Raw genomic sequence first — 17009 nt, forward strand, 5'->3', positions numbered from 1 at the left:
CACTTTGCCACAATAACTAAGACGAATGTTTCTTTCACTGTCACAAATGGTATGTCAAAGACCGGGTGGCTACCTACGTGCCTAGGCACCTCTAGACCTAGACTTCAATTTGTGTCGTTGGAATTTGGAAGCAAACATGATGCTCCGCCCCACATTACCCACCTCTTTGTGCCCCGCGATTCGATTCGATAGGTCCAAGGATCAACTTAGCTGCATGGCCCACTGCAACTTTAATTGAGCGCGTCTTTCCAACGCGTCAAGGCCGAACCAAGACGTCGAACATTGGACTGGAAGACTTTTCGATAATCAACTAGGCCCGAACCTGACGATACGACTGCAAAAGGTGCCCTGTTCTGTAGGGCTAGGTGACGGAAGATGGGGCCTACATCCCATCGCCGTTCCAGGTCCGCCTTTGACGATGCTCAGAACGAGCGCAATGGCGACGCCAGCCGGAAACGAGTGAAAGTCCGCAAGAGCGAACTAGAAGAGGAAGATGTCGAGGAAGAATTCCATTCCTTCGCGCCAGAGAAAGTAGAGGAGGAGTTGAGAGAAAATGGACTACAAGCCGCGTCACAGCCGCCCTCAGGGCCACCAGGCAGGCAAGCTGCCACCTTCCAGGCCGGGTTCCAGCCGGGCGCGATCCTCCGTGTAACAGTCGAAAATTTCGTAACGTACGAGCATGCCGAATTTCTCCCCGGGCCGAACCTCAACATGGTGATTGGACCGAACGGCACGGGCAAGAGCTCCCTTGTTTGCGCGATTTGTCTTGGGCTTGGATACCCTGCAAACGTTCTCGGGAGGGCGACTAAGCTCAACGAATTCGTGAAGCATGGCAAGGACGAGGCGACGATAGAGATCGAACTACAAAAAAGACCCAAAGATGCAAGGAACCCTGTCATCAAGCTCCGTCTTCTCAGCACTGAAGAGCAGAAACGCCAGTTCTGGCTCAATGGCGAGCAGGTGCCCCAAAGGGAGATTCACCGGCTCATGGGCAAGTTTAGGATTCAGATCGACAACCTATGCCAGTTTCTCCCACAAGACAAGGTTTCCGAGTTCTCTGGTGTGAACCCTGTAGATCTATTGTCCAGGACGCTCCAGGCCACGGCGCCGCCAAAGATCATCGAGCAGCAGGTACAGCTTAGGGAGCTTTACAAGAGACAGAAAGACTTCAAACAGAATAGCGAACAGGATGCCGATACGCTGAGGATAATGTTGACCAAACAACAAGGCATGCAGGCAGATATGGAGAGGTTACGAGAGAGGGAGGAAATTGAGAAGACAATTCATGACTGGGAACGCGCCCTGAAGCACTGTCTATACCAAGAGGCCCGGCGTGACTACAAGGAATCGAAGAACAAGAAGACGGAGGCCGAAAGAAAGCTCAGGCGGTTCCAAGCAAGAGCAGGGCCTGCGATGGAGGCGGTTAATGCCAAGCAGGAGTACGCAAGGCAAATCAAAGAATGCATCCCTCATCTCAAGCGGCAAGTCGCACAAGACGCCCAACTCGCAGAGCAGATGGCAAAAAACATTGAAGCCATGGACGACAAACTGAGAGAGACCGAAGGGAAGCGCAACGCCCAGAGTGATGGACTAGGCAACAAGAAAAGAGAGTTGGCTGTGATCAGGAAAACGATCACGGACCTGGAGAATCGGCTCAAAAACCAAGAGCCCGATTTCGACGCGGCTTCCTGGAACACAAGGATTCGAGAGAAGGAGCACCGTTCACGAGAAATCGAGAGCGAACGACGCCAGATTCAGGAGGAACTGGTCAATACCGTGGTACCAAAGGGAAAGCAAACATCGCGAGAGAAGTCAAACTTGCAAGGCCAGATTAGAAGCCTAGACACAAGAGAGGGGCAGGAGCTCAGTCGTATTGAGCACCAGTTCCCGGATGTGGCCGCTGGCTACAAATGGCTGCTGGAACATCAAAGTGACTTCAAAAAAGAAGTGTTTGGCCCGGCAGCCCTGAGCTGCGCCATCAAAGACGAGACATACTCAGACCTTGTCCAGAGTGGTCTTCAGCAAGACGACTTTCTCTGTTTCGTCGCGCAGTGCAAAGAAGACCATACCAAGCTGAGTGATATCTTCTTCAAGGAGATGAACCTGTCTGTCAACATCCGGACCTGTACTACACCACTGCAAAGTTTCCGGCCACCTCTTAGTAATGAAAACCTGACCAGACTTGGCTTGGATGGGTTTGCCATCGATTTTATTGACGGTCCGGGGCCCGTGCTGGCCATGCTCTGTGCAGATAAGCAACTGCACAAGTTCGCTGTTGGCAAAAGGGGCGTATCTGATCAGCAGTATGAGCGGCTCATCCAGCCTGACGGCGTCGGAAGCTTTGCAGCCGGAGAGCATTACTACAAGACGACGCGAAGAGCTGAGTACGGGCCACAGGCTGTATCGACCATGACGAATGCTATCCGGCCAGGCCGTTTTTGGACAGACCAGCCAGTGGACGCCGAAGAGAAGAATCGACTGAAGCAAAAGCTCAACGAGGTGATGGAAGAGCTTACTGCGCTTTCAGATCGAAAAAGGGAGTTGGATACTCGGACGCAAGCTCTTGACAGCAAGCACGATGAGATCTCCCAGGAGCTGGTAGGTCTGAACCTTTCGATAACTCATCTACTTCTACTAAATAGCTGACTTTGACTTTCGACAGCGCGAGTTGAGGGCTGCCAAGAGCGAGCAGCAGAGGGAGTACAATCAATGGCGTTCTCTGCCAGACAAAATCGGTAAGAAAGCCGTGTATCTGTGTACTTTTTTGCTTCAAGCTTGAGATTGGTCTGGTCTAACAAACACATAGCTTCCGAGAAAGCAAAGCTTGAACACAAGATCGAGGAGTTGCGCGAGGTGCAGTCCACAATGCGACAGCTCGCCAGTGACATGGACTCGCAAGCCTTGGAGATTGCCAAAGAGGCATTGCGCCACAAAGAGCAGCTACCCAGGATAGAACAAGCCAATCTCGCACACATCGACGCCCAGATCAAACTAGCTGAGGCCGAATCTGATGTTGCAGCACTGAAAACAAAGAATCAGCAAGTACACGACCTGCTGGAGGAAGGCAAAAGAGTCATCGCGAGGCTCGGGCAGGAAGTAGAGACCCTCAAGGAGCGTGGCTTGGCGCTCGGGGCCGAAGTGCGAGAGTCAATGCAGGAAACCACAGAAGAAGATCTTGCGCATATCAACGAAATGCTAGGCGAAAAACCCTCAGAGGAAGTACGCAACGAGCTTCAAGCCCAAAAGTCACGTCTCGAGTATGTTCACGCTGCGGATCCTGGCATCATCCGACAATTCGAAATGCGTGCCAAGGAGATTGAGAAGTTGCAGCAGACAATGGCAAGACGACAGGGGCAGGCTGATGAGCTTTCTGGAGAAATTGATCAGATCCGTGCTGAATGGGAGCCTCAAGTTGACGAGCTTGTCGGCCGTATTAATGATGCCTTCAGCTACAACTTTGAACAGATCAGTTGTGCGGGCGAGATCAGCATCCATAAGGATGAGGACTTTTCACAATGGGCCATCAACATCAAGGTCAAGTTCCGGTACGTACAGATCTTTGTCTCAGACGGCCGGCCTTTCAAACACTAATTCATTGTTCATATTACAGCGAAAACGAGGAACTGCAACAACTGGACCAACATCGCCAGTCTGGTGGCGAGCGGTCCGTCAGCACCATCTTCTACCTCATGTCGCTTCAGTCAATGGCCCAGGCGCCCTTCCGCGTTGTGGACGAGATAAACCAAGGCATGGACCCACGCAACGAGCGCATGGTTCATGAACGCATGGTCGACATTGCCTGCGATGAGCACTCGTCGCAGTACTTTTTGATCACGCCCAAGTTGCTTACGGGTCTGCGGTATCACCCAAGGATGAAAGTGCTTTGTATTGCATCCGGGCCCTATGTTCCTGCAGACAATAGGAAGATGGATTTTAGAGAGTTTGCCCGGATCCAGCGGAGGCTTATTGCAGCCGCTTGATTCCCTTACAGCTGTATCCAGTATTTTGGTCTTTTTGCGTGGAGTCTGGCGCTGTCATTATTAGGCACAATGACGGGATGGAATATTACTTGTTTTTCTATTTAATTAAATGCCCGCCCAACTTGCTTGCGGGATACTACCGCGTCTGCAATCCAGATGACCATTTTCAGGGGCATTTTCATAGTACCAATATGCAGTACTAATTGATAACTACGTCACCCTATGAGTAATCTTTCGACAATCTAGGGCCGCGCCTTGCTGTTTACTTCTACTTGAGCTCTTTGCTCACGTGGTTTTCTGTGCCGCTGCAGACTTGTGGCGTTTGGCGTTTGGCGTTCCTGCGCGTGCCGTGCACTACGGAAGACTTCATAGCCCGTTCTCGCCCACTTCACTTGACCTCCTATTCCCTGTAAAGAGCCGCGTTTCGACCGCATTCTGGCCTACGATGGAGGCGTGGGCTAACGCCAGCAGCCCCTATGGAGCCATCCAAGCCCCCTATCAAGGTCTATTTTCCCGGCGGGCCTCCCGGCTTTTAGGTAGAATCAGGCGAGAAGCCAATTCGGGCCGAGCACCTAGGTCTTCAAGCCATCAACTATCAGATATTCAGGGCATGACGTTGGCTGGGACTTTTTTTGGGTATGGGATGTGGCGGTGGCATCTAGAAGTCGAGAATCCGGGGTGTCGACGGATGGGGCTTGACTTGTTGTCGGCTCATTTAAAGCTCTGGGCTCTTGGAGCATTGACTGATCTTTGTTGAGAATACTGAGATTACTGAGAACATGCTGCTCGTCCTCACTGACTTGCCCTGTCTGTAAGTAAAAATATATTACAGTAATTATAGTCCGCAACTAGTCTAGATAGTCGAAACTGGTGAGTTACATGCTAGACCTTGCTCGGTTTCAAAACTCAACATCTCTCACATAGCATTCATTGTGTTCGCTGATGGGAAGAGGAAATGCTCTCTCGAGTAGGGTAAGACTCTACGGCTATCTTGAATCAAGCCTGTAAATATCGCATGACCCATTAATATGTGATCAAACAACTTGGCCAATAATTCACACCAGCTCAAAGCTGGCAGACGGCAGACGGCAGACGGCGGCTTCGCCACAGCAATCTCTGACTGTTTGGATACCAATCATTCAGACTTTCTGTTGCTGACCCATAACCTATTGGACCTGTTCTGGCGCCGTGTTTACAGAAGTTGTGCAATTTCAAAAAAAAAAAAAAAAAAAAAAAAAAAAAAAAAAAAAAAGAACAAGCACAAGGGGTAGTGGCCCGCTTGCAACGTTGCGATATCAGCAGACGGGAAGCTACATCTCAGCTGAGAAGTAACAAGTCCACAGCCGGGAAATAATTAACCTTAAACGGTGACGTGAAAGGGGCACAGGAACGAAAGCAACTGATATGGCAGGCAGCGTGTGGACCGGCGCGCCCCTTTGACAAGCGCTTCCGTTAGCGCCCAGAGTCTTGAGAGATACCAGAGGCCCCTCTTCCGATCCTACAGGTTTGGTGGTTGCCACTGAGTCCGCGTACGGAAGCGCGCTTCGAGATGCATTTCGATGAGCTGACGATCTTTAGCAAGCATGAGTTGCCGTGACGATCACCATGGCTGCAGCACACGACCAGAAGAAGAGACCCGGTCGCGGCAGCTAGCTAAGCTCGACGACTGGACCAGCTTCGTTCCACGTATTTTATTCCACCCCAAGAAGCCATGGCCGGACGGTGGTAGACCCGAAATTACACCTGCAGCCGCGAGAGTATATGCAGCTCTGTCGTCCTACTGCATCAACATAACCCCCTTCAGGGTTGCTTCCAAGTCAACCAGGTGAGATAACTTCTTTGGAGGTCCAGCCACAAGGTGGAGAGCGGCAAATCAGTCGAGGAGCTTGCCACCGATGCTAAAGCACGGCAGACTGCATGGTGTAGTGGTTGGTGTAGATCCTCCTGCTACGCCGTAATTAGGGGATATGCAGGTGTGGTTGACTGTATTGGTATCTGCAACGCAACCACTGATGACCGGCTGATTACTGGGTGTTAGCATGGGTTTGATATAGTCACATATTTCGAGGATATGGTACCAGAATATCCAATACTTTGGGCAGAACCTCGTCCCATGAGCCCGACCAAGGAGCCGCAAAGGGCAAAGACGCTGAGCTGGCGGACCGGTAGTTGATTATTCGACTATGGCTTTACAAAAAGAAAAAAAAATAGGAAGGAGAGCCCGATTTATCCATCAGTTTCCCCCAGACAGATCCCTGCGATTCTGGGGGTTGCGGCTCCCTGGACCCGATGGTGACGCAACAGTAGCTGGGTTGTGGGTGATCATGGCAACTCAAGCCGCGGCAGCATAACCCACAGCTGTCTTGGCTCTCTCTTTTTCTCTTTCTCTATCTCTGTTTTTTTTTTTTTTTTTTTTTTGTGGCGGTCCGCTTGGCTCGTTCATGGGTAGGAACACAGCAAGACAGGTCAGAGGGTAGGCCAAGAAGCCGGTAGATGTGGTTTGGTTAATACGACCTCAAGTCTTATTGGGCACCAAAAGGTCGGCTCGACTGGTTCTGGTCCGGCGATGCTATTTGATGGAATGTCAATTATGGAACAGCAGAAACTACCACCCGGGATTTTCAGGCGCTTGAAAAGTTCACAGTTTGTCCAGCGGCCGAGGTTCTCCGTTTATTTCCATGTACCTACATGTCTGGACAACCGTCTGAATATTGCCTGGCAAGCCTGGCTAGAAGGATGGACAAGACGAACCACTAGCAAAATGCAATCCGTGCTTCTTGTTGACGTACTGTTGTACAATATAGAGAAACAAATGCGAACAGCCAGGCGGGCTTCACAGCATGCAATCCATGTAACGGGCCGAGGCGTCGTGCCTCGACGGAAGCGCTCACGTTGGGTGACGCGAAGTAGAAGCCAGCCGCTGCCAGTAACACTAACTACCAAATAATTACTATACTGTAATTTGCCGTAACAGAAAATAATAGACGTGGCAACCGGACTTAGAGTCTCAAAGTTTTTGTCGTCGAGGGGTCCATCGCCGTCCGAAAGATCCGCGACCAAGGGTCAACGACGCCGACCGTTATGGCGGACCAGGGTTGTAACCGGAGGCTTTGCACCGGGCTCGCCGATTGCTGGTCGTTTTGTGCGGTGATGCCCTCGACACGGACCCCTAGTCAAATGGATTGATGTTTGCAAGGGTCCGTTATGGAAAGGCTTTGGAAAGGCTTTGAATTGAACTCTGCTACGAGGTTGCAACCTGCAGAACCTGTCCACGCTACAGTAGAAGACACCCACCTCCTGCATCGACCCATTGTCACGCAGGACCGAATTAGGCGACCATTCTATCGGTCGGCATAACAATCATAATACAAGCACTCCCTCACCGGGAAGTTCGGATGGATGGGCTGGCCAAGAGGAGTGATTGGATGTCCGGGAAGAAAAGTCAGCAGCGCAGGCATCCATTGACTTGGCGAGCGAGTTTTCTTCTATTTTTTGTCCGATTTCTCTTTTTTTTTCCTTTTTTTTTTCCTTTCTCCAGTCCCATTGCTGTTGAATTTGCTATGGACCAGGATGGCAATTTAGAAAAGGTGGGGTTGGTCGGCCCAAATATCGTCGGATCAAGTCAGGGAAATTGTTTGTACTGACTGGCAACAACCAACAAAAAGGCAAATTCCTCTACTACGGTATCTCTTTCCGGGTCTATCGGACTGTTAAGCTTTCCGGAATCTGATCACTCCTCACACTCGCCTGATGGTTATTTCAGCCAATTTCGTCTAGTATTGATCATCCAAAGATGCTTTGTTTTCTACCGCCGACTAGTCTGTTGTTCCAGAATAGGCTCCCTCATTCGGGAGCATCCATCCCTATCGAAACAATCGCTACGCGTCTGAAAGTCAAGAAGGTTCAGAGGCACAAGGCCTACATAGTACAGTCGCGAAACATGCGTGATGTAGACTCCTAAACCGATCGATTGAGGGATGCCTGTCGGGGCCAATTCGCAAGCCTGTGTTGTTGATGCTACGGAGGAGTATTTCGCCTATTACGGAGTAGAGCTAAAATGTTTAATATGATGCATGTGGCGCGCATGCACTCACTCGCAATCACATCACCAACGCGGTTGGTCGCGTAAGATAAAAAGAAAAACCTGTTACATGTTGGGTTTGTGTCACCACAATCCAGGCCTGCCCTGGTCGAATCAACATGCTTTTTCTTCTCTTTCTCTCCCTCTTTTTTGTTTGTTTCAGTGGCGTTCAACACAGCCTGACCGTTCACCTGTCACTTAGTGACGTGTACTGTACTGTACGTTTCAGTTACCTTTGGGAGAAACTTTGGCAATCAAGAGTAAAAGAGGAGACAGTCTCAACGTAGAATTAGGTAAACATGACAATTACTACCACTAGTAGAAGTCAATTGTTGCATTCTATGTTGAGATCGTCTGTTTGTTTTTCATCACATATATGAAAGACAAAAAAAAATCGACACACTACGTGGTTCCAAAGGCTGTGCCTGAAAGTGCGACACGGAATTGAATACCTTAGCACGAAGTACCTTAATTATGGACAAGCAAGCTATGGAGGTCTAATTATAAAAGACACCAGGAACCTTCACCAGATACGGTAAGGCTCATGGAACGTACGTCATCAATTTACGCCTTCATCAAGATTTTACTTAGGCTCCGCCTTTGCGGGACAGGGCCGGCCATGTTTAAAGCGGGCACCCAGCACAAAGGTACGGGGCCAAGACTCAAATACTACAGTTTGACTTTGGTTCAAGTGGAACCCACCTGTTAACGGTCCCATAAGCTCCAGACAGAGCGCCCCCACCTATGTGAGCCTTTGTGGCCGCCATCGCGATCGGCCTGGGGGCGTGAGAACCCAAAGCCAGAGAGAACTCTCGAGAGTCAAGCCCAGGTCTAGTTCTAGTTCTAGACCAAGAAGACCCTTTTGCATTGCACGACATACAGTACTTTTTTTTTTTTTTGTTCTCTCTCTCTCTTTCTTTCCACCATGTGAGCTGACTTTCAGACCGAGGCGTTCATCTATCTGAGGGGTGATGAACGACCGGTTATCTACCTACCTATATATCTGAGTGTTATTACTGCCTGCCTTTCCTGGCATCTATAACTAATTGAGCTGTATAGTAATACCAACTGGCGGTGATATAGTAGTAAACCGAGACAGATAATATCGATTTTCCCGGAGCTGGGATTATATTGTAATACAGTAGGTAATTTCCGAGCCAAGGCGACTGCGCCCTCTCTCAGTGCTTACCGCATCATCAGTGGCTCGTGTACTGTCGTGTTGAACAGTGAGGAAACCCAATCAGCCGCTGCGCCTCCTCCACAATTGCACCGATTTTCGTTATTTATTGTGTACCGTACCTTAGTTCGCAGTACTGTGTTACTACTTACTAGATTGCTGTTGAGCTTTTTTTTTTGGTTGAGACCGGCCAGCTCGGAAGTACAAAGTAATTACCTCGTAAGCCGGGCTAATTCTTGATTTTATTTTATCTTACTCGATTTGCGTTAGTCTTTTGGGTTTGCAAACTTGCAAAGCGCGAGGCTCGAGATAAAAATCCAAGGAACAACAAAATTCCACACGCTGAAATGTAAATCAAGCGTCTCTCTTACGCCCAGAGTCAAAGCACACCTCCTGTAAATGCTTGGCTTTTCTACAGTACTCCAAGATGTCACTCTTGCCGTAGGCACAGTAGATTTGACATTTGTATCTTGAGCCAAGTTTGCAAGGATTTGTCAGCGGGCGCAATCTAGATGCAGTGGCTGAGAGATAGGCGTTGATGAACCGCACGCAAAAGAATCAAAACCGCTTGCAAGGTTTAGGCACCCAGCCTAGGTACCTTTATCAATCGGTCAAATCTACGATCTATTGTACCGACAAGCCGACTATAGAGCCCTATCTCCAGCCGGGAGACATGCCACTTATATTTGCGAGAGTGCTTCTTCTGAATCGGCCATTTTTTGAGAGATGCAGGGCTTCCCGTTCGCGAATTTTTTTATCCCCGCTCGCTAGCTTGGTTTTGAAGGTGGAGAACTTTTTTTTTTATTTTTTTATTTTTCTCTTACCCCCTACAATGGCATAGAATACGCCCGCAACGCATGTGGGCAATCAATCAGCCGGATGGCATCGCATCATTGGAAGGATGATGGCTGCAGGTGTCAGGGGTCCATTGAACTGTTTGATTTTGGGAACCTAATGTCATTGACAGCCCATCCACCCAAGAGTCCGAAGCTCTCTAATGGGTGTGCTCAGGCTGGGCGTCTCTTCGGGTCCCCTTCCTAGAAAGTGCTTTTTCATTTAGTTTTCGGGAAGCACCACACGGAATGTCTATCAATTGACCTACCTACCCTCCTATACAAGGTACCTTGCGCGTGTCTATGCAGCCCAGAATTGCTGTATAACCCAGCCTGCCAAAGGCTTCAACACGGGCTTGATCTGGGCTCGTATTCGTTGTGGGAAATCGGTAAATCTTGTAGAAAAAAAAACCCCCCCGGAACTCTTACTCGGTGGTACCCATTGTTAAAGGTGGTCTAGGAGTAGATAGTCATTCAAAAGTCTCTTGGCACGAGAACGAGGAACGGAATATGAACACATGCAAAGCATTTTTTGTACGGAGTACCGTGGATATTTCATGTGTGATTCGTGTACACGCATCTACGGAGGCTCTAAATTTTACTATTGGTCAAGGTGCGGCAAATACTAAAGCAGTTGATTCAGCGAGATGCTAATTAGTTGCTTGACTGGTGCGTTGGATTCACTCGAGTAAGTTTGCCATGTGGCAATTCAGCATGAACGTAGTATGAATGACCGCGGATATTCGAAGCACGGCGTAGCTGCCAAGCTGCGGAAACTGATCTAAGGTACACCTTCACCGGGCTTGGAAATATACATGTACGGAGTATGTCTTGGGACTGGGGTTGAGCGTATTGTCTTGGGATTGGAGGTTAATGGTGAGTGTGGGTGGCTTGGCTACAATTGTACAAAGTACCTGCCCATCCGTAAAAATGGATAAAAACAATAAGAAAAACTCGCCAGTACGACAGACAGTACAAGCTGGAATCGCCGCTGCCTGCTGTACAGAGTCCAGTTCCAGTCAATTTACCGAAAAGGATTTGTCATCGGCCGCGTTCCTTTGAGGAGCATTGTCTGCCATCAAACTTTTCGAGATTCATTCAGGCACAATCGAAGTGGTCAGAAACAGGAACTGGGGTGCGTTGAAAAGAACAACTGCCTGATAAGGAATTCTTGGATGTTTGACCGAGAAAAGTATCCGCGACCTGTCGGCCCCACTAAAAAAAGCGCAAGAAGCAAGTCCCCGCTACGTCTGCGGCACAGCCTTTTGCCCGCTCCCCACCTTCAATTTCCATCCAGCCGGGATTCTTCTGTCAGTTTCTTGCTATTGGGGCGTCAACCCCTGGGGCCTCGCTCAATCGATGCAGTAACAGGGCAGGCGACAACGGACATCGCAGTAATCGAGGTCCCGTTATTGCTACCCTAACGTAGTACCACCACCCAGTGCCCTGTCCACCCGTGCCTTGCCTGCTCTCCATACCAGAACCCGGGATCTATTTTCGCTCCACGTCGCTGTCCTTGTACACACACACACGCTTGCGGGCGGAAAACACATTGCAAAACTTGATCCAATCCACCATTCGCTGGCTGAAGATTGAGGATAGCAAGCTGTTTCCCTGCTAGCGAGTGGCCCCCCTTTTCTACACTATCTAGATTTGCTTGCGACCATTCCACATTTCTCCTTGCCTTTCACTCGTTGTTTTGCGTGCTCTTTTAGCGATTCCACACTCGTTTACAGTACAACGCAGCTGCGATTAACAGTAAGGAGAGCCGTTAAATCGTCTCAGCTTGTGCCGCAGAAAAAAAAATAGGGATTCACACAATAAGCAAGCATTGAAGATTCATTCGCTACGAGCCCTCTCCGGTACCCGTCAAACGCCCATCCACCACCAGGCCTGCAGCCGAGCGGAGAGTAGGGCAACCTGACGATAACCACCCATCAATCTGGTCGAACCGAACGAGACCACCGTCGAGCACAACCCTGGCTGCTTTCCGGTTTCTGACGTCTTGTTTTGTTCAACCTTGGCTGGGAAACCTCACGTTTGCTGGTGCTAGCCAGAGCTTCTACCACAACGCATCGCACACGCACGAAAACAAGCACATTACCTGCCCTGGCCACTTGGCTTTCGCAGAGCACAATTACTACATACAGTCCCCTCGTGCTTGGCTGAACAGCAACGCCCTTCTCTCGCCGCATCGACGAATTTGCCTGTGTGCTTCTGCCAAAGCCCCAGCGCAGCCATCCCGTCACACAAGCCACCTCGACCACATCCCGAAAGCTTGGCTGTACCCTCAGACGTCTGTTTCTTGACAGGTGACAGACAAAACATATCACGACGAGTAAACAGAAGGACTGCTGTATAGGAGGTGTTTCGACAGTCCACTTATCAATAAAAGACAAAAGCAAAAAAAGGGGGCCTCGGTATCATCGGCACCCAATATCGAAACTGAGACCGACTCGCTGACGCCACAAGAAGGGAGGAGGCGCTGAAAGTCTACCACAGGTGTCGTAGGTGACGATCTGCGCATTCCAGGGGCCCACGAATTAGTGCTACATACCCTACAGGTACCCTATTGCAACGTAGTTCTGCTGCGTGTGCTGTGCTGTCTGTTTGTTGTGTGTGGGTCGCCCTCCACTCTGTCAGCGGCACTACTGGTTTGGAAGTGGTATAGCGACAAGGCCTGCCGACGCGGGCCAGATTAGAGCGCCCCGCCAACAAGACAAATCACAGCAGGTAGTGCCAGGTACTTGGCGAAAAAAAAGGTGCGCCTTAAACTACTTTGGGCTGGCCAAAATGGCACCCATGACGCCCCGGCTCAAGATTCTCTCAGGTATGATTTCCTCCCCTCCTTTCCGTTCATTGGCCATAACCGTTCCGTTGCCTTGTCGTCCCTGGTTCCGTCCCAAGCCTTGGGGGTATTACTGTACCAGTGTGACAAGCCGCATTCTTGGGCACCCGTTCTTGTCATCAACTTTTTTTTTTTTTTTTTTTTTACTTTTGTCTACCCATTCTCTTGCTGTATCCTTTGCGCCTTCATTCTTTCTGGGCTTCAGAATCGGCCTCACGTTCGCTACTCTTTTTCTTTCATCCGCCTTTCCGCTCGTTTCTGTTTTATCACGCACATGTTCCGCCTTACATAATCGCCAGAAATTCCTCCGTGCCCTCTGCTTCCTTTCCACGCGCCGACCACCGACCATGGCGAGCTGTGAGCTGATGAAGGTGATTTCAGTTGGCGGGAACCCAGTGTCGGCCTTTCTGTCTTGGCGACTCCAAGCGACCAATGCCTGCGACGTGACGCTCGTATGGAAGTCCGGGTTTGAACATGTCTCCCAGTATGGCATATCGTTCAAGTAAGTCTCAGTTCTCCATTCCTTATTTTTCTTTGTTCTGGCGATTCTTCCGAGTCTCTGCTGTCTCCGGTATGACCACAGCTCTAAAACCCGTCAACTTAGGTCTCCGGTCTTTGGCAACGAAAGGTTCAAGCCTCGTCATGGTATGTGCCCTCAGCATTCCACATGCGCCTCCCTCCCTTGGTGTTCCGCTATGTAGCGCCTTGCTGACACCTTCTGAACGTGTACAGTCGTTAAATCCCCAGAAGAGGCCGCCTCGCGCAAGGACGGCGCGTTCGACTACGTTATTCTCTGCATAAAGGCGCTTCCCGACGTCTACGATCTCGCCGCCATCATCGATTCGGTCGTGACCCCTCAGCACACGTGCATTCTCATCAACACGACACACACATTAGGCGTAGAAGCCGCGATAGAAGAGCGATTCCCGACCAATGTGGTCCTGTCGCTTGTGTCAGGTGCCGAGCTGACGCAGTTGGGAGCCAGTGAATTCGAGCACAAGGGTTCAACAGAGGTGTGGGTTGGTCCCGCTAATTCTAATAGCAATATTCCGACAACGATCCAGGAAGACATGGCGCAAGCTCTGGCTATGACCTTGAGCTCTGGTCAAGTTGACTGCAAGGTGTCCTCGAACATTCGTCAACAACAGTACGAGAGGGTTGTTGGGTAAGTTTCTTTTTTTCGAGTTGAAGTCTCAAATATGTGCGCCACAGCTGCTAACCTGCCACATCCAGCCCCATTGCCTTCCACCCCGCAAGTGTAATTTTCGAAACGCCTAACCACGCCGCTTTATTGGAGAAGGTTGGGGTTCGACAGATGATTTCAGAAGTAATAGACGAGCTCCTGGCGCTTGCATCAGCCCAAGGATGCAAAATGCCGGAAGACTTCAAGCAGAAGACTATGACGGATATGACACAATCTCAAGGACCCGAGAGCATCATGTGGCAAGATTTTACCGCAAGGCGCCCCATGGAAGTGGAAACTTACCTTGGTTCACCTATCCGACTTGCCGCTGAGACCGGCATTTCAGTGCCTAGAATCGAGACTCTATATGCCATCCTGCACAACATCAACATGGCGAACCAGAACAGGCCTAAATTCGAACCCGCTCCGAGATCTATGGCCGGCTCTCCTGGCCCATCGCCCTCGCCAGTTCCGCGTGGCATGGTGGGCCAAAACGGTCCACCTCGACCTATGCAAAACGGTATGCCCAACGGTCGTGGGCCCAGACCAAGGGGATCATCTGGCATGGGACCTCCGGGTATGGGCCCCCCCGGCATGGGGCCGCCTCCTGGCATGCGCCGGCCACCGCCACCAATGAACGGAGGCCCACCAAATGGCTACGGTCGACCGCCCATGAAGGGCGGACCTAATGGATACCCTGGGTCACGAACAGCATCGAGGCGAGGATCGATGGAAGGGGCGGACTTGGAGGAGTTCAGCCACTTGGTGGTGTACGATGATATTCCCGGATCTGGAGAAGCAAATTATACCCCGGACGCCCACGAGCTTGCCATACGAGAACGCGAGCTACAGCTGCGACAGCGCGAGCTAGCCCTGAGGGAACAGGAAATGAGAATGAGGCGAGGACCTGGCCCTGGGCCTGGCCCAGGACCTGGCCCAAGGCGCGGCCCTCCCACCCCGTCAGTACGTAACGGTGGGATGTACGATGACGAGGATGAGGACGACGACTATTTTGATCCTACCGGGGCCCCAGTCCCGCGTATAGACCCCGACAATTTCGACATGATGAGCGTGACTTCCAAGAAAAACCGGAGAGCAGCGCCCCCGAACCCCGCCCAGTTCCGCAAGAATCCCGAGTTTGACCAGGGGCCGCCCTCGAGAACTAGTCGGTTCAGGCCGAGTTTTGGGAGAAATAGGTCTAGCCAAATTGGACAGCCGACGATCATGAACGAAAACTTCCTGGATGATCCTTTAATGAGCTGCTCATCCAACCGATATGGAGCCGTGGACCGGAGCACTATGAATGCCGAATCACGAGCCAACTCGCTCACTGCCTCGCGCATTGAGGATATGCAATTTGGCCCTGGAGGCGGTCCACCTCCCATGGGGATGAATGGAGCATTCAGGAGGGCGAGCCAGTCACCCGGCAACCCATATAGCCCTTCGATGCGCGGTGGTAACGGCAGGCCATCACCTCCCAACGGTTATGGTGGTCCGCCAGGGATGATGAATGGAGGACGACCCTCACCGCCTGATGGCATGCGACAGCCAGTGCCGCGGTACCCTCCTGGACACGGAAACGCCGTTGCGCCGCAACAGGTTGAGCAACACGCCGGGGTGAGCCAGCTCCAGATACCAAAACGCCAGAATGTTCGAAGTCTGACTGGAAGTGCGAGTGCCAGCGCGGGCAGTGGTGATTCCACCAACCTCGACTCGGAACCGTCTGCCCATAGCAGCCAGAGCAGTCTCGGTCCTCGACCTCCCATCGGCGTCCGTTGAGGCCTTTCACTTAGGACAGATTAACCTGCCTATAGGTTGGGGCGGGCATGCGTGAACTTTTGTTTTTTTCTTGGAAAAAAAGAATCAGGCACGAAGCGAACACGACTCATCATGACCCTTTGCATCGACGAACACATAGAAGCTGCTTGTTTGGAACCAACGCTTAAGCGTCCGACCGCCGACTCGATTCGATTATAGCAAGCTCGAGGGGAGCTGTCAATCCAGTTTTCTTTGTTATTAATGAACACTCGACTACCATTTTTTTTTCCTTTCGTTATCAGACAGGGGAGGGCGAACGGGGAGCTACCGATCAAAGATAATGGCCTTGATTTACGGTGGTCTCTGATTCATTCGGTCCCCATTTTGCCCAAAGAAATGGGAAGAAACACGCCAGGGAGGGGCGGGATCTCATTTACTGTGCTTTTATTTATCCGCTACCACATGTTTAGAAATGGTTTTGGGCTATCCTTTTTCACGGCGTACACATAATCTTACAAAGACATATTTCCGTTTTGGGGAGGAGAAAAGTCCGGTACATAAAGCATGTTCTTTTTTCTCACCTTGACCTGTCTTTTCATTTCGTTTCTGTTTGCGTCTGCTTCATCGTTTTTCTTTTGTTGAATCTCCTTTTCTATTCTCATTTACGATGGGGAGAACCAGCAACTTAACAGCTTATTTGTTAATACCTGCATTGGAGTGTGTAAGTTTGGCTGGTAAGCGAGAATGAAGGGATTAATCCACAGATGTCGAGAATCGGATGTGCGAAGGCTGTTTGTTTGGTGGAGAAAGAGGGTTGAGAAGTATATGGATGGTGTGGCTCCATGTCTCTTAGCTTGTCTAAATTTCCAACAAGGCAAATCACCATGACACGTTATTCTTGCCTAATTGCGAAGTGATTTTGTTGAATTCTGTCCTCTGATTCTAGTTCTAGTTGCGACAGGAACGCGAGGGAGGCCAAATCGCAGGCTGGCTCAACCAAGACTGTGAAGCTTATTAGTTCTAGGTAGCCGGCCAGGATGTAGACTAGAAAATGAAAGATCCTATTGATCATAGCATACGCGTATATGACCCGGTACTCGTACCAAACACTCATTGATCACTCGGTCTGGGGCAGAGCCTGACTTCATC

The 17009-nt window shown here is 50.5% G+C and overlaps 3 protein-coding genes across 3 annotated transcripts; all 3 read left to right on the forward strand.

Annotated features, from left to right (window-relative positions):
• Positions 1-234: 234 nt before the first annotated feature.
• MGG_12590 (uncharacterized protein) lies at positions 235-4239 on the forward strand. The gene is made up of 4 exons (XM_003720882.1): positions 235-2598; positions 2663-2735; positions 2807-3545; positions 3611-4239. The coding sequence occupies exons 1-4, from the start codon at positions 376-378 to the stop codon at positions 3978-3980; spliced, it is 3405 nt and encodes a 1134-aa protein (XP_003720930.1). The 5' UTR covers positions 235-375; the 3' UTR covers positions 3981-4239.
• A 1324-nt stretch (positions 4240-5563) lies between these two features.
• Positions 5564-6018, forward strand: MGG_17957 (uncharacterized protein; the record flags this gene model as incomplete). Its single annotated transcript, XM_003720883.1, has 2 exons — positions 5564-5805; positions 5943-6018. The coding sequence occupies 2 exons, from the start codon at positions 5564-5566 to the stop codon at positions 6016-6018; spliced, it is 318 nt and encodes a 105-aa protein (XP_003720931.1).
• A 5568-nt stretch (positions 6019-11586) lies between these two features.
• On the forward strand, positions 11587-17003 carry MGG_02809 (uncharacterized protein). Its single transcript, XM_003720884.1, has 5 exons — positions 11587-12901; positions 13301-13421; positions 13524-13564; positions 13652-14084; positions 14153-17003. Exons 1-5 carry the CDS (start codon positions 12865-12867, stop codon positions 15879-15881), a joined length of 2361 nt encoding a protein of 786 aa, XP_003720932.1. The 5' UTR covers positions 11587-12864; the 3' UTR covers positions 15882-17003.
• Positions 17004-17009: the final 6 nt, after the last annotated feature.

Source organism: Pyricularia oryzae, chromosome 7, assembly GCF_000002495.2.
Source record: "Pyricularia oryzae 70-15 chromosome 7, whole genome shotgun sequence".
Taxonomy (NCBI): Eukaryota; Fungi; Ascomycota; class Sordariomycetes; order Magnaporthales; family Pyriculariaceae; genus Pyricularia; species Pyricularia oryzae.

Bases quoted from the DNA above. Each gene is read 5' to 3' on its own strand.
- MGG_12590 (XM_003720882.1), top strand. From the start codon at position 376: ATGGGGCCTACATCCCATCGCCGTTCCAGGTCCGCCTTTGACGATGCT. The intron at 2,599-2,662 runs GTAGGTCTGAAC...GACTTTCGACAG, and splicing joins ATGAGATCTCCCAGGAGCTG to CGCGAGTTGAGGGCTGCCAA. The intron at 2,736-2,806 runs GTAAGAAAGCCG...ACAAACACATAG, and splicing joins TTCTCTGCCAGACAAAATCG to CTTCCGAGAAAGCAAAGCTT.
- MGG_02809 (XM_003720884.1), top strand. From the start codon at position 12,865: ATGGCACCCATGACGCCCCGGCTCAAGATTCTCTCAG. The intron at 12,902-13,300 runs GTATGATTTCCT...AGGTGATTTCAG, and splicing joins CCGGCTCAAGATTCTCTCAG to TTGGCGGGAACCCAGTGTCG. The intron at 14,085-14,152 runs GTAAGTTTCTTT...TGCCACATCCAG, and splicing joins CAGTACGAGAGGGTTGTTGG to CCCCATTGCCTTCCACCCCG.